Source organism: Erinaceus europaeus, chromosome 3, assembly GCF_950295315.1.
Source record: "Erinaceus europaeus chromosome 3, mEriEur2.1, whole genome shotgun sequence".
NCBI classification, from domain to species: Eukaryota; Metazoa; Chordata; class Mammalia; order Eulipotyphla; family Erinaceidae; genus Erinaceus; species Erinaceus europaeus.
Genome location: NC_080164.1, coordinates 54,777,481 through 54,794,689, shown reverse-complemented (window position 1 = coordinate 54,794,689; position 17,209 = coordinate 54,777,481). Strand labels below are relative to the sequence as shown.

The window sequence follows — 17,209 nt, the reverse complement described above, 5'->3', positions numbered from 1 at the left end:
ATTTTGTATCATCTGATTCTTTTTATTGAGAGACTGATGGTTTACTGTGGATACAGTTGTTTGTACATTTATTATTTTTAAAAGATTTATTTATTGACTAGAAAGACAGAAATCAAGAGGGAAGGGGGAGATAGAGATGGAAAGAGAGACTTTTACCACACAGCTTCAGAAAGCTTCCCCCCTGCAGGTGGGTACAAGGGGCTTGAACCAAGATCCTTGTGCACTGTAATATGTGCACTTAACCAGGTGTGCCACTGGCTGGCCTCAGTTACATTTCTCTTTTTCTTATTTTATTAGATAGGAAAGAGAGAAATTGAGAGTGGAGGATGAGAGATAGGAAAAGTGAAAGAACCACAAAGACCTGCTTCACCACTCATGAAGCATCCCTGCTGCAGGTGGGGACAGGGGGTTCAAACCCAGGTCCTTGTACATAAACTGTGTGCACTTAACCGGTATGCCACTGCTCCCCCCAGTCACATTTATTAAATCATATATAGATTAAATGAAATTCTTCACATACAGCATAACGTCTGAAGCTGGTATGCCTTTATACATTTTTTTTTTACTGCCAGGAAGATCACTCTTTCTTTCCTATACCTGCTGCAACTATTCCTCCTTTAAGACTAAACTTAGGGTAAATAGACCACCTAGTAGAGCATACACATTGTTATGCATGAGGCACTAGGTTCAAACTCTGGCACAAGTGAATATCATGATACCACCAGGGGAGCTCCACAGATAGTGGAGGGGTACTGTGGTGTACCTCCTCTCTCTTTGAGTCTTTAGCCCATCTTTCTCTTTCAAAAAAGAATAAGGAATAAAAAAAAATTAAGCTAAATGAATGCATGAGACTTTGGACTTATACACAGGTGTTGCATAAAAACAAACAAAATTATTAAATTTAGAAGTGAATGGGAGGAGACTTCTTGAGGCATGGCTATGGAGTAACAGCTGTCTTACTTCACTCTCCATGATCAACTAGAAAAAGCAACAAAAATCAACTGAAAATCAGCAAAATATAACCAGGATTTCTCCAAGCCATGGATAGTGCAGACACATGTGGGTAGAAAAGGAGGGAGAGATTCTCGGGTCTCAAAAAGCCATACTCGTAGTCCGGAAGGTGGGGCAGTTGATAAGGCATCGGACTCTCGAGCATGAGGTCCTGAGTTCAATCCCCAGCAGCACATGTAACCAGGGTGATGCCTGGTTCTTTCTCTCTCCTCCTATGTTTCTCATTAATAAATAAATAAAATCTTAAAAAAAAAAAAAGCCATACTCAGTGACAGCTGTTGCCAAAATGGAAGTTACCCAGCAGAACACATTGTAGGTGACAGGAAAGTAGATATGGATGCTTAATTTGTGAACACAAGGGCAACAGGATATTGAACTACCCACAAGGACCCATAAGTTTTTAATGTGGAAAAAAAACTGGCTGAAATTAAAGCACTCTGATTTGTTCAGGCTCCCATTGCCAGCTAGAAAAATAAATAAATCCTTAGGGACCAGGCGGTGGCGCACTTGGTTGAGCGCACGTTACAGTGTGCAAGGACCCAGGTTCAAGCCCCTGGTCCCCACCTGCAGGGGTAAAGTTTCACAAGTGATGAAGCAGTGCTGCAGGTGTCTCTCTGTCTCTCGCCCTCTCTATCTCCTCCTTCCTCTCAATTTCTGGTTATCTCTAGTAATAAATAAATAAAGATACTAAAAAATTAAAAAAAGAGACATCCTTGTAAATCAGTATTAAATCACTAATAAGACAAGCAAGCAAGCAAACAAAAAATCCCAAAAAAGTAAATCCCAGCCAATTTCCGGTGACATGGCAACGGATTAGCAGTTGAGGCATGTCACTCCCAGTATTGAATTAAAGCAACAACAATTGCAGAAAAGCAAAACAAACAAACAAACAAAAAAACACCCCTTCATGGTTCGGGAAGAAGCACAGTATATAAAGCAGTAGACTCTCAAGCATGAGGTCCTGATTTCAATCTCTGGCAGCACAAATATCAGAGAGATGTCTGGTTCTTTCTCATCTTTCTCATTAGTAAATAAATAAAATATTAAAAAGAAAAAAAAACACCTGAAAACGCGCCAATTTATATCTACGACTTCTTAAATAACTCGTTTAGCCACAGTGGGTACAGGCAAGCAAGGTCAGGAGTGAGGGAGAGGCTCTCAAGACTTTAAAAGCCCTGCTCAGTGGCAGCTGTCGCCATTTTGGTACTTACAAAACAGAGCGCATGGTCAGAGGAAGGAAGACAGAAGTTTTGGGGGCCTTAATTTGTGAACTCAGGGGAATCAAGATATTGAACTACGATAGGATTACCAGGATTTCTGACAAAAACCTGAGAACTACTGTCGTCCCTTGTCACTTTTCACTTCAACTTCCACAGCTTCACTCTATCAAGGTTTTTTCAAATATATTCATTAAAAAGTTGATTGAGGCAATAGCACAGCAGTTTAAGCGCACACGGCATGAAGCGCAAGGCCCAGCGGAAGGATCCTGGTTCTAGGTCCTGCTCCCCACTTTCAGGTGAAGCAGGTCTACAGGTGTCTATCTTTCTCTCCCCCTCTCTGTCTTCCCCTCCTCTCTCAATTTCTCTCTGTCCTATCCAACAACAAGAGCAATAACAACAATAATAATAACAACAACGATAAAGAACAAGGGCAAGAAAAGGGAAAAAAATAGACTCCAGGAGCAATGGATTCGTAGTGTAAGCACTGAGCCCCAGCAATAACCCTAGAGGCAAATAAAATAAAATAAAATAATAAATAAATAAAAACAAAAAAGTTAATTGAGATACTGAAAATTAAATAGCACGCTCTCAGTTGTCTGAATCAATTATATACCCGTGTATTGCAATTAAAATTAAAATGAGGGAGTTGGGCAGTAGCGCAGTGGGTTAAGCTCACCTGGCGCAAAGCGTAAGGCCGGGAGAAAAGATCCGGCTTCCAATCCTGGGCTCCCCACCTACAGGAGTGTCACTTCACAGGCAGTGAAGCAGGTCTGCAGATGACTATCTTTCTCTCCCCCTCTGTCTTCCCCATCTCTCTCCATTTCTCTGTCCTATCTAACGACGACGACACCAATAACAACAATAACTTACTACAACAATAAAAAACAAGGGCAACAAAAGGGAAATACAAAATAATTAAAATGAAAAAATATTGGTAGAATTATTTTTTATCTAAATTTTAAAGGCATCTTCAATGATATGAATCCAATTGCAAAGAAGACTAAAACAAAAATAAAACAAAGGGACTACATCAAATTAAAAAGCTTCTGTACAGTAAAAGAAACCACCACCTAAACAAAGAGACCCCTCACAGAATGGGAGAAGATCTTTACATGCCATACATCAGACAAGAGGCTAATAACCAAAAATATAAAGAGCTCACCTAACTCAGCAACAAAAAACAAATGACTCCCTCCAAAAGTGGGGAGAAGATATGAACAGAATACTTACCATAGAAGAGATTCAAAAGGCCAACCAACATGAAAAAAAAGTTCCAAGCCATTGTTAGAGAATATAGACAATAATGAGATACCACTTCACTCCTGTGAGAATGTCATACATCAGAAAAGGTAGTGGCAACAAATGCTGGAGAGGTTGTGGAGATAAAGGAGCCCTCCTGCACTGCTGGTGGCAATGTCAATTGGTCCAACCCCTGTGGAGAGCAGTCTGAAGAACTTTCAGAAGGCTAGAAGAGGATCTTCCCTATAACCCTGCAATTCCTCTCCTGGAGATACATCCTAAGCAACCAAACATATTCATCCAAAAAGGTTTGTATATACCTATGTTCATAGCAGCACAATTTGTAATAGCCAAAGTCTGGAAGCAACCCAACAACAGATGAGTAGCTGAGTAAGTTGTGGTCTATATACACAATGAAATACTACTTAGCTATTAAAAGTGGTGATTTCACCTTCTTCACCTCATCTTGGATGGAGCTTGAAGGAATCATGTTAAGTCAGATAAGTTAGAAACAAAAGGATGAATATGGGATGATACCACTCATAGACAGAAGTTGAAAAACAAGATCAGAAGGGAAAACACAAAGCAGAATTTGGACTGGAGTTGGTGTACTGCACCAAAGTAAAAGACTCTGGCATGTGGGGGGAAGGTTCAGATCCTGGAAAAGGTTGACAGAGGAGGACCTAGTGGGGGTTGTACTATTATGTGGAACACTGGGAAATGTTACACATGTACAAAATATTATATTTTACTGCTGACTGTAAACCATTAATCCTCCAATAAAGAAATTAAAAAACAAAAACAGTATGGAAGGAAAGCTCATAGAAAATATTCTGAGACAATTTCACTCTACACTTCTAAGTACACACTTAATTTTACAATTCACAAATAATATGAACAAACTTACCAACAAGAATCACTAGGTGTTTCTTCCCTGATGAACACTGGCTGACTTGGATTAAAATTTAATTTATTTTGGCACATTTTCTCTAATTTTGCCATAGTTTCCATGTGGGCAGCTTTTAGCTTTTCTAGTTTCCTGAAATATTCCTCATTAGACTGGTAAATAGCAGAAAAGTCCAAAAAGTTCTCATGGCTTATACTTGTTTCAGCTGCCTCAGAAAAGGAGGTGTTAAAATCATCCTGGAATGAGAAAAAAATGTTATATACTTATGTATGTGATAGCATTTATTTTCTGCCAACTTGGTTTCTGGTGTGAGTGTAAGTATATATACACATACATAAACATAGGTGTGAGGGGCTAGGAAGTGGCACATTTGGTTGAGCACACACTTTACCACATTCAAGGAACCAAGTTCAAGTCCCAATCTCTACCTACAGAGGGGAAAGCTTATGAGTGGTAAAATAATGTTGCAGGTATCTATATCTCCCTCTCTACCCCCATCCCCTGCCTAATTTCTTACTGTCCTATCAAATAAAATAGAAAGGAAAAGTAAAGAAAGAAATAAAGAAAAAGAAAAAGAAAAAAATGGCTGCCAGGAGTGGTAGATTCACAGTGCTGGCACTGAGCCCCAGGGATAACCTTGGTGGCAATAATAGTAACAATAAGGCTAGAAGTGAACCTACCATATAACCCTGCAATTCTTCTCCTAGGGATATATCCTAAGGAACCAAATATGCCCATCCAAAAAGATTTGTGTGTTTATGTTCATAGCAAAACAATTTGTAATAGCCAAAATCTGGAAGCAACCCAGGTGTCCAACAACAGATGAGTAGCTGAGTAAGTTGTGGTCTATATACACAATGGAATACTACTCAGCTATTAAAAATGGGGATTTCACCTTCCTCACCCCATCTTGGATGGAGCTTGAAGGAATCATGTTAAGTGAGATAAGTCAGAAAAAGAAGGATGAATATGGGATGATACCACTCATAGACAGAAGCTGAAAAACAAGACCAGAAAAGAAAAAAACTAAGCAGAACTTGGACTGTGGTTGATGTATTGCACCAAAGTAAAAGACTCTAGGGTGGGGTTGAGGGTTCAGGTCCATCATTGGCAGAGGAAGACCTAGTGGGGGTTGAATTGCTATGTGGAACACAGGGAAATGTTACAAGTACAAAGTATGGCATTTCACTGTTGAATGTAAACCATTAATCCCCCAATAAAGAAATTTAAAAATAATAGTAACAACAATAATAATACTAACTGAAAGAAAAACCAAGTTGCCAGAAAATAAATGCTATATAATCTACTTTATAAAGGATGGTTAGATTTCCCAGATCATGTATTTACCCATATGATACAATAGGAAAAAAATCAAGCCACCTTTTAAAATTTTATTTATTTATTTATTTATTTACCCTTTCGTTGCCCTTGTTTTTTGTTGTTGTTTTTTGTTGTTTTCATTGTTGGATAGGACAGAAAGAAATGGAGAGAGGCGGGGAAGACAGAAAAGGAGAAAGAGATACCTTGCAGACCTGCTTCACTTCCAGTGAAGCTACACCCCTGCAGGTGGGGAGCAGGGGGCTGGAACTGGGATCCTTACTTTGGTCCTGGTGCTTCGCACCACATGTGCTTAACCTGCTGCACTACCGCCAACTCCCTCAAGCCACCTTTTATAAAGGTGTTCTTTGTATGTTCTAAGTTTTAACTTAGGTGAAGAACAAATTCCTTCTGCTTCAAACTACGAGATTATAGCCCAGTGCCTTTTTCCAGCTGGGCTCCTGCAATGTGTGTTACAGGAGAATACAGCGGAGAGTAGGAGAATGGAGACATAGAGTGAAAAGAAGAAAATTCTCAGCAGCTCATCAAATAGAAACAGGGTGGGAGTATGGATCGGCCTGCGAACACCCATTTTCAGCAGAGAAGCAATTACAGAAAACAGGCCTTCCACCTTCTGCATACACCCCATAATGATTCTGGGTCCATGCTCCCAGAGGGATAAAGAATAGGAAAGTTTTCAAGGGAGGGGAGGGCTTACGGAACTCTGGCAATGGGAATTGTGTGGAATTGTACCTGTCTTATCCTATGGTCTTATCAATATTTTTTATTTTATAAATAAATTTAAAAAAATTAAATAAAATTTTATCCATCCAAAAAATTTTTGAAGGAATCATATTAAGTAAGAAACAAAAAGATGAAAATGGGATGATCCCACTCATTGACAGAAGTTGAGAAATAAGAGCATAAAGGGTAAACACAAAGCATAAGTTGAACTGGGTTTGGTGAATTGCACCAAAGTAAAGGACTCTATGGGTAGTGGGGAATTTCAAGTCCTGGTGCATGATGGTAGAGGACCTAGTTGGGTGATTAGAAAGTCTTGCAGAAAACAGAAATTTTATATGTGTACCAACAACTATATTTACTGTTTACTATAAATTATTAATCCCCCAATAAAAATAAAAGTAAATAAATAAACAAATAATAGTCATGGAGAAACTCTTCTAAAGATTGGGGAGGGGCTTCAAACAAGTAGGATGAACTTTCAAAACATTCACTTCTGCAGGCAATAAGAAAAGCAGCTCCCATGGGTGGTGCCAGAGACTGTGGGAATGACAACAAAATAAGAAAGGAGTATATAATGTAGTTATTATAGATACAAGTCATGCCTAAAAGGGTCTGACCTTTTTCTCTTCTTCCACATGCATGGTAGATTTATGCTAGCTGTTAAACTATAGTGTCTCAGCTCCAGTGTCACTCTTCTATGTCTTGCTATGGTACTGGGGCTAAGACACTGAAAACTACATTTCTGCTTTGCTTGCTGTTCTACATTAGACTGACAAAAATGAGGTTAGATGGGAGTCGGGCGGTAGATGCAGCGGGTTAGGCACACGTGGCGCAAAGCCCAAGGACTGGCATGAGGATCCCGGTTCGAGCCCCCGGCTCTCCCCCACCTGCAGGGGAGTCACTTCACAGGCGGTGAAGCAGGTCTGCAGGTGTCTATCTTTCTCTCTCCCTCTCTGTCTTTCCCTCCTCTCTCCATTTCTCTCTGTCCTATCTAACTACGATGACATCAATAACTATAACAATAAAACAAGGGCAAAAAAAGGGAATAAATATTTTTTAAAAAATGAGGTTAGAGAAAGGCTGGAGGTGGAAGGGGCTTATTCCTTCTAGTTCCCTGTCCACTTGTTGGCTTACCTTACCCCAACAATGATACTTCATCCAAGCAGCAACCGTTAACTCTAGCAGCAATGATCGATTTCAGTTAGCAATTGTCCAAATGCTCAGAGAACCAACAAAATCACCTCAGGGCCTTGTACTTGCTGCTCCCTCTCCTCGGATGTTCTTTATCCAGATATCTGTGCAGTGCTTTTTTCCTTTTTATTTTTTCTCTCCCTTCCATTTTCATTTGTGATTAATAGTGGGTTACAAGTTTATAAGGTTACATGATATAGTTGCATACTGCACCTATCACAATTCTATGTCTCTACCCTTCCACCTTCCAGATACCCACCACAGTTCTCAAAAAGTCTTAAGCAGCTTGTTTATTTCTGTCTTTATTCAAGTTTACTATCTTCTCAAGGTTTTCACTAGCTACCTACCCTATTTGAAATAACCACTTCATCAGGGTGATAGAACAATGGCTATGCAAAAAAAAAAAAAAAAAAAAAAAAACACCAAACTTTCATTTCATGCCTGAGGCTCCACCATCCCAAATTCAATCCCCAGCATCACACTAAATCAGAGATGAACAGTACTCTGAGAGAAAGGAAGAAAAGTCTCTGTCTTCACTCATCTTAGCCTCCCTTTTCTGCTTTATCTTTCTCAGAAGTACTCTGTCTTCACTCATGTTAGCCTCCCTTTTCTGCTTTATCTTTCTCAGAAGTACTCAACAGCAAGTAACATTCCATATATCTCTGTGTATTGTATGCCTCCTCTCAGTCAAAAAATAACACCACAAAGGCAAGGATTTGCTCACAGTTGTGTTCTCAGAGCCTACAGAAAATATTTGGCCAATGGTAAATATTCAGGATGGGGGAGAGGGAGTTGATATTATTTACTATAAGTTACATTTTTTTTTTCCTCTTTCCTTTTTTACCATAGCACTGCTCAGCTCTGGTTTATGGGGGACTGAACCTGGAACTTTCGGCATAAAAGTATTTCTGCATCACCATTATGGTATCTCCCCCACTCCAGGAAATTTTTTCTGATGAATTCTGTGCAACTGTAGTTTTGAGTTTTATTTTTTTAATCATTTTATCGGGGGGAGGGTAATAGTTTACTGTACAGTTGACACATGGATACAATTTCTCATCTCTCCATAAGTGCCTGCAAGACTCTTTAGACTTTTTAATAGAAGTTTCTTGAAAAATTCAAATATCAATAAAATACTTAAATTTTTAAATGTTAAAATTGTTGGTAAATTATTTCTGGGAGGGGTAGATAGCATAATGGTTATGCAAAGAGACTCTCACACCTGAGGTTCCAAAGTCCCAGGTTGAATCCATTGCTTTACCATAAGCCAGAGCTGAGCAGTGCTCTGACAAAAAGAATAAATAAATAAGTTTATGTGGTCCGGGAGGTAGTGCAGTGGATAAAGCATTGGACTCTCAAGCATGAGGTCCCAAGTTCAATCCCCGGGTAGCACATGTACCAGAGTGATTTCTGGTTATTTCTCTTTCTCATTAATAAATAAATAAATTCTTAAAAAAAAATTTCTGGGATCCAAGCAGTGGAACACTGAGTGAAGTGCACATAGTAGTACTAAGTGCAAGGGCCTGCTAAAGGATCCAGGTTCGAATCCCACCCCCAAAGGGGGAACACTTCACAAGTGGTGAAGCAGGTCTGCAGGTGTCTCCCAGCCTCTCTCACTCTCTACACCCCCACCCTTTCCATTTCTCTGTCTTTTTTTTTTTTTTCCCCAACCGGAGCACTATTCAGCTCTGGCTTACGGTGGTGTGCGGGATTGAACCTGGGACTTTGGAGTCTCAAGCATGAGAGTCTGTTTGCATAAACATTATGCTATCTACCCTCTGCCTGATTTCTCTGTCCTATCAAATAAAGAAAAAAAAAAAGAAAGAAAAAATGGCCACCAAGAAGAGTTGATTTGTCATGCAAACAACAAGCCCCAGCACAAATAGCAGATATTTCTATCAAAATTAACGTCCTACAAATAAATTACTTTGTCTTCAAACAAAAAGAAAGTCATGACACTCATTTTTACAAAAAGAACAAAATTAACTGGACCTAAAAAATGTTTGAAAAGATACAAAAGGTGGGGCTGGGTGGTGGTGCACCTGGTTAAGCGCACATGTTACAGTGCACAAAGACCCAAGTTCAAGGCCCCGGCCCCCACCTGCATGGGAAAAGCTTCACAAGTGGTGAAGCAGTGCTGCAGGTGTCTCTCTCTCTCTCCCCCTTTCACTCCCTTTCCTCTCAATTTCTCTATTCAATAAATAAATAAAAATAATAAAAAAAAATTTAAAAAGAAAAGATACAGAAGGGCCCTCACCTCGCACACACGCTCACAAGCGGCTCAAGAAAAGATACAGAAGGATAAGAAACTACTGAAGAGATGTGGCAGGTCTGATAAATTATATTTATTGACTTCTACACAATGTCCACTATAACTCGGTCAGATACTTTTAACGGGAGTCGGGCGGTAGCCCAGTGGGTTAAGTGCATGTGGTGCAAAGTGCAAGGACCGGCGTAAGGATCCCGGTTCGAGCCCCCGGCTCCCCACCTGCAGGGGCGTCGCTTCACAAGCAGTGAAGCAGGTCTGCAGGTGTCTGTCTTTCTCTGTCTTTCCCTTCTCTCTCCATTTCTCTCTGTCCTATCCAATAACGACATCATCAATAAAACAAGAACAAAAGGGAGTAAATAAACAAATAAATATTTTTTAAAATGCTGTTAGCACTGGCATCAGCTTTTCATATAAGTTGATCTCAGCGTTTCACCTAAAACAGAAGAACAGCTGAGAGTCGGGCGGTAGCGCAGCGGGTTAAACGCACGTGGCACAAAGCGCAAGAACAGGAGTAAGGATCCCGGTTCAAACCTCTGGCTCCCCACCTGCAGTGGCGTCGCTTCACAAGCGCTGAAGCAGGTCTGCAGGTGTCTTTCTCTTTCCCTCTCTGTCTTACCCTCCTCTCTCCATTTCTCTCTGTCGTAACAACAATGTCATCAATAACAACAACATTAATAACTACAATAACGTTAAAAAATCAAGGGCAACAAAAAGGGAAAATTAAAAAAATTTTACAAAAGAATAGCTAATAAGTGGCTTTCAATTTTAATTCTTTTTTTTTAAGATTTTATTTATTTATTCATGAGAAATGATAGGAGATAGAAAGAACCAGACATCAATTTGGTACATGTGCGCCGGGAATTGAACTCAGGACCTCATGCTTGAGAGTCCAAAGTCTTATCCACTGCGCCACCTTCCAGACCACTCAACTTTAATTCTTTTTCTCTTTTTCCTTTTTATTGCCACCAGGGTTATCACTGAGGTTTGGTGTTGGCACTACAAATTCATGGCTACCGGTGGTAGTTCTTCTTCTTTTTTTTTTCTACTTATTTTTACTAGGATAGAGAGAAATTGAGAGGGGATGGGAGCTTCATGCCATGTACACTTAACCGGGTATGCTACTGCCTGTTCACCCCCCCCCCCCCAATTAACACTGTTTTAAACAGTCCTGTTCAGTTCTGGTTTATGGTGTTAGGAATTGGACCTGGAACCTCTGATCTTCAGGAGTAAAACTGGGAGAGAAAGATAAACACCTGCAGACCTGCCCCACCCCCACAAAGTGGACCCCTTGCAGGTGGGGAGCTGGGACTCAAACTCAAGTTCTTGCACATTGTGATATATGTGCCTTTAATTGTGTGTGCCACAGCCTGGGCCCCTCAACTTTAATTCTTCTATATAGAACACATTTCGTATACCAAATAATCTAGGCCAAGTGCATTATTTTCCAAGAACCTATAATAGCACTTTTCTCTTTTAATTGTTTAGTTCTTTGTAGAATATTATGCATGCAGCCACAGATTAGAGGATAATCTTCCTTAGATTGGCTTGACCCATTTAGATGGCTCCTTTCAGCAGTTGCTTCATTCGTAACCAGCACCATAACTGTATTGATTTTCTAGTATTATCTGCAATTAACTTATTTTTTTTTTTGTCTCCAGGGTTATTGCTGGGGTTTGGTGCCTACACTACGAAGCCACTGCTCCTGGCAGCCATTTTCCCCATTTTGTTGCCCTTGTTTGTTATTGCTGGATAGGACAGAGAGGAATTGAGAGAGGAGGGGAAGTGAAGCGACCCCCCTGCAGGTGAGGAGCTGGGGGCTCAAACCAGAATCTTTGAGCCGGTCCTTGCGTTTCACGCCTTGTGCGCTTAACCTGGTTGTGGTACCGCCCAGCCCCCCAATTAACATTTTTTTTCCAACAGTAGTTTAGATCTAGTTTATGGTGTAAGGAATTGAACCTGGCACCTCTGATCTTTAGGAGTAAAAGTTTATTATGTAAGTCTACTATCTCCTCTGTGTCAGAAATTTTTACTTTTAATATTTTCTATATTCAAAGGGTTAGGAATGAAGCAGATCTAATGTGCTAACATGGTACACTCCCAATAAATGATAGGCAAGCTGCAAAATAGTATGTATACATAGAATGCTAACACATTAAAATAATATGTACACAAAAGACAGGAAAGAGTCTGCATTAATATATTTCAATTTCAAAACAGTGGTTACCAGTAAGGAGGGATAAAGGACCCAGATTTTCTCTTTGGGGTGGGGGGCAGATAGTAAAAGAACCTAAACTTTATTTGTAACATTTGATACTTTAAAAGGAGAGTGTATCCATATGTTATTTCCATAACTAAAATGTAACAAAAAAGGAAATGTTTATGAATATTAATGCTAAATTAAAATCTGAAATAAAGTACAAAAAATTGGGGGTGGGGGAGACTTTAAAAGGCTTGTGATAGTCAATTTATCAATGTAGCTGGTCCTTAATTCTCCTTCCCTCTTTTCTCTACCTATTAAATATTGACCTTTTTTTAAATTTTAAGATTTTTTAAAAAGTATTTATTTATTTTCCTTTTGTTGCCCTTGTTGTTTAACATTGTTGTGGTTACTGATGTCGTTGTTGTTGGATAGGACAGAGAGAAATGGAGAGCGGAGGTGAAGACAGAGAGGGGGAGAGAAAGACAGACACCTGTAGACATGCTTCACCGCCTGTGAAGCGACTCCCCTGCAGGTGGGGAGCCGGGGGCTCGACCAGGGATAAATATTGACCTTTTTAAGAGTTCTGGGAGTCGGACGGCAGCGCAGCGGGTTAAGCGCACAAGGCGCAAAGCGGAAGGAAGGACCTGCACAAGGATGCCGGTTCGAGCGTCCGGCTCCCCACCTGCAGGGGAGTCCCCTCACAGGAGGTGAAGCAGGTCTGCAGGTGTCTGTCTTTCTCTTTCCCTCGCTGTCTTCCCCATCCCTCTCCATTTCTCTCTGTCCTATCAAACAAGGACGACATCAATAACAACAAATGAAAAACAACAAGGACAACAAAAGGGAAAATACAAAAAAAGCTTACTTAAAAAAAAAACAGTTCTATAGTAGACTCCTCTTTGTTCTGTGCTCTTTTCCCTAATAGACTTCCTCCATCCTTTTAGTTTTAAAAATACTGAAAACTCCCAAACAGAAGAAATCTCCAGCCCAGACCCCATAGGACTAGTTTCCATAGGCCCAACTGCTTCCTAGACAGTTTCAAATGGTTGTTTTAAATCAAATCTACCACATCAAAAACTTAAATGTTGATTTGTTTCTGTTTTTTTTTAAATTTTAATTTAATAGGCATGTACATCAACACCATCCACCACCAAGAGACTGTTTCTGGTTTTTAAACCTGTTCTTTTCCCCCCCAAGTCATTCCTCAGGTTCAGTAAACAACATGACCTTCCCCGCAGCTGATCAAACCAAAACCCTAGATTTTGTTTTCCCTTGTTTACATCCAATCTAATAGCAAGTCCTATTCATCCTACGAAATCTGCTTCTAGGGGCGAGGTGGTGGTACATCTAGTAGAGCATACACACTACAATGTGCAAGGACCAAAGTTCAAGCTCTCAGCCCCCAGTTCCCACCTACAGGAAGGGAGCTTCAGGAGCTGTGACGCAGTGCTTCAGTTGTCTCTTTCTCTCCTTCTCTATCTCCCCCTTCCCTCTTGATTTCTGTCTCTATGAAAAATAATCAATAAATACTAAAAAAGAAATTTACTTTGTGCTATTTTTGGAACTTTAGGTCCAAGTCAATTCTAGTACCTGATTTACAACAGCCTCTTAGCCAATCAATAGCTTTAACTCTGCTATGTCTAACCATACAATTACTCTCCACAAGCCAACACAGCTACCTATTCAAAATGTAAACAAGAATGAGTCTTAATCCCTTAAAAGCCTTCAAGTGCATACAATAAACACTAAACTCCTGACTTTGGACTGTAAGTCCCTAAATAATTCATCCCACCTCATCACCACCCTCTTTGTCTGCCTCTCTTTTCCAGTCCTGCTGGTTTTATTTTAAATCCTTTTGCACACAAAGCACTTTCTTTCTTAAATTTTTATTTATAAAATGAAAGTATTGACAAGACTATAGGTTAAGAGGGGTACATTTCCACACAATTCCCACCACCAGAACTCCATATCCAATCCCCTCCCTTGATAGATTTCCTACTCTTTATCCCTCTGGGAGTATGGACCCAGAATCATTATGGGGTGCAGAAGGTGGAAGGTTGGGGAGTCCGGCAGTAATGAAGTGAGTTAAGCGCATATGGCACAAAGTGCAAGGACTGGTGTAATCGATCCTGATTTGAGCCCTGGCTCCCCACCTGCAGGAGGTTTCTTCAAAAGCTGAGAAGCAGGTCTGTAGGTGTCTTTCTCTCTTCCCGTCTTCCCCTCCTCTCTCCATTTCTCTCTGTTCTATCCAACAACAACGACATCAAATAACAACAATAATAGCTACAACAGTAAAAAACAAACAAACAAACAAAAAACAAGGGCAACAAAAGGGAATAAATAAATAAATATTAAAAAAATAAAATAAAATAAGGTGGAAGGTCTGGCTTCTGTAATTGCTTCCCCGATGAACATGAGCGCTGGCAGGTAAAAAGCATTTTCTTTGTTAGGACTTCTACATTTGCTGTTCCTTCTGCCTGAAATGATCTTCTCACAACCATATGTCAAATGATGATTCTCAATTTATTAGATAACCCCCCATAAGATAAAACAATGAAGTCGGGCGGTAGCGCAACGGTCTAGCTAGCTAGCTCAGGTGGCACGAAGCACAAGGACCAGCGTAAGAATCCCCGTTCGGGCCCCTGGCTCCCCACCTGCAGCGGAGTCACTTTAGAGGAAGTGAAGTAGGTCTGCAGGTGGCTTTATCTTTCTCTCCCCCTCTGTCTTCCCCTCCTCTCTCCAGTTCTCTCTGTCCTATCCAAAGTCGACGACATTAACAACAATAGTAACTACAACAATAAAACAAGGGCAATAAAAGGGAATAATTAAAAAAAAAAAGATAAAGCAAACTAAATGGCTAAGGAAAAATAATTGAGGGAAGGAAAAGGATTTGGGGTCCTGGATTAGTATCCTTTCTGCCACTTTTTTTTTTAAACCTTTAAATTTTTTTTTTTATTATCTCTATTTGATGAGACAGCCAGATATTGAGAGGGAAGAGGAGAGAGAGAAACAGAAAGACACCTGCAGACCTGCTTCACGACTTGTGAAGCTTTCCCCATTGAGGTGGGAACTGGGGGCTTTAACTCAGGTCCTTGTGTACTGTAACATGTGCGCTCAACCAGGTGTGCCACCCCCAAGCCCCTTTCTATATTCAGGTGTGACTTCCTTCAATAGTTTTTTTTTTTTGTAGATGAATTATAATCATTGAAAGAAATTGTCTATCTGACCCTGGTTCATGTTCAGATTCTCAATCTGCCTTATTCTAGATAGCCTCAATGATTTTGTGTCTATAAAAATAAAAAAATATTGGTCATAAACAGGCTTCTACAGGTTTTCTAATTAATAGTTTTGTATAAGATTAAAGCGATTAGAGTTCCAAATTATAAAGTGACTTTTATTTGCCCTAGACCATATGCTTTGTCTCTTAGAAGCTTTGGGAAAATGGTATTAACTGGTATCCTTAGGAGGCTTATATCTGCGGGTTGCTAGTTAAAAGTTAAGGTTCCTATCTTTTAAATAAAGAGAGCAGATGGTAGACTTGGTCCTTCACCTGGTGCACAGGTGTTCATGAAAACTGATGAATGAAAGGCTGTCCCGCTCCTCCCTCAACAACCAGTTAGGAAACACTGGAACGTCAACAATTTGTTTCACTGGATACTTAACTAAAACTACCTGATCAATCCGCTGAACTCTTGATGGTTCTAAACACTGCTTATTGTATATTACATATTCACTAATAAGACCTTAAGCGGACAAAAAAATAATAAATAAACAGCTGACTGCACACCTGCTTTACTTGTGTTTTTATGGATAGTTTACTATGGGATATATCGGTTTTTTTCCAGTTAAAAAGAAAAGGAACTATCTGCCTCAACAGATGCTGGAGCATAAGGACTAAAGTTCTTTATGTAGCACTCTCTAGAAATAAAAGTAATATAAATGCTGTCCAAGAATTTTACTACAACTTCTTTGGTGAAAATGAAAACTTTGGGAGTCGCGGGGTAGCACAGTGGCGCAAAGCGTGAGGTCGGGCGCAAGGATCCGGGTTCGAGGCTCCGGCTCCCCACCTGCAGGGGAGTCGCTTCACAGGCGGTGAGGCAGGTCTGCAGGTGTCTGTCTTTCTCCCCCCCCCCCCCCCCCCCGTCTTCGTCTCCTCTCTCCATTTCTCTCTGTCCTATCCAACAACGACGACAGCAATAAAACAACAAGGGCAACAAAAGGGAATAAATAAATATTAAAAGAATTAAAAAAAGAAAAAAGAAAGTGAAAACTTTTCTGTGACCCAGCTGGTGGTGCAAGTGGATGAGCTGTTGGTCCCTCCAGCATGAGATCCTAAATCCCACCCCTGGTAGTGCATGCGCCAGAGATGCTCTGGTTTTCCTTGTCAAAAATAAATGAATAAATAACCCCATCCGGGAAAACAACAACTTGTTAACACCTCGGTTTTGAGCATTTGATTTGCTGTGTGGAGCAAAGAGAAAGTGGTGGGCTTCTAAGAAGGGGGCGGTAGGAAGCCTCGTTCCCCGGCCTCTGCCAGCCTAGGAGGCCGGCGAGGTCTCAGGCACCTCGGCCCGCCGCGACCGGTCCCAACCCACGTCCGGCCCCTGCATTACCGGCGCCCGCGCCGACAGCTCGGTTTTCTCTTTCCCTTCTTCCTTTTCCTCCTTCTCTAAGTCCTCCACAGCGGCCGACAGGACGGTTTCGGGGTCTTCGTGTTTGTACTGGGCGTCCTGTACTTCGGTGTTAGGATTTTCTAGGAGGTGGAGGCTGGAGGTCGCTAGTTCTGCCGCTTGATCCGAAGCGGCCATCGCCTTGCCCGCGGAGGCCTGAGCGCCGGCGCCGGCCCGGGGCCGGGATGCTGGCGCGACCTCCGCTACAGGCGGCTCCGAGCTTGGGGCGGGTGGTGACTAGGGGCGCGGTAACCAGGGACGCTACAGAGGCCGCGAGCGGCCAAAAGACCCGCGAACTCCCCTTGATGCCAGAGAACCGATTCCAGCGCCTCCTTAAAAGAGAGAGGGATTCAGTACCATTCAGTACGGAGTCTGCAGATTTAGAAAGCTGGCGGGCAAAGCGCAACACCTCTCCCCCTCCTTCGCGCCTCACCGCCTAAAAGC

General features: G+C 41.1%; 1 protein-coding gene across 2 annotated transcripts in view; it reads right to left on the bottom strand.

The window, feature by feature from the left end:
• FAM161A (FAM161 centrosomal protein A) overlaps positions 1-17,209 on the bottom strand; it is a 42,825-nt gene extending 25,616 nt beyond the window's left edge. The window contains exons 1-2 of one of the 2 annotated variants that reach the window (XM_060187214.1): positions 16,709-17,209; positions 4,378-4,613 (exon numbers count right to left, since the gene is read on the bottom strand). In XM_060187214.1, the coding sequence (XP_060043197.1) occupies positions 4,378-4,613; positions 16,709-16,903 (431 nt within the window). In that variant the 5' untranslated portion in view covers positions 16,904-17,209. The remainder of the gene's footprint in view (positions 1-4,377; positions 4,614-16,708) is intronic. The other variant, XM_007539655.3, reaches the window with a different exon arrangement.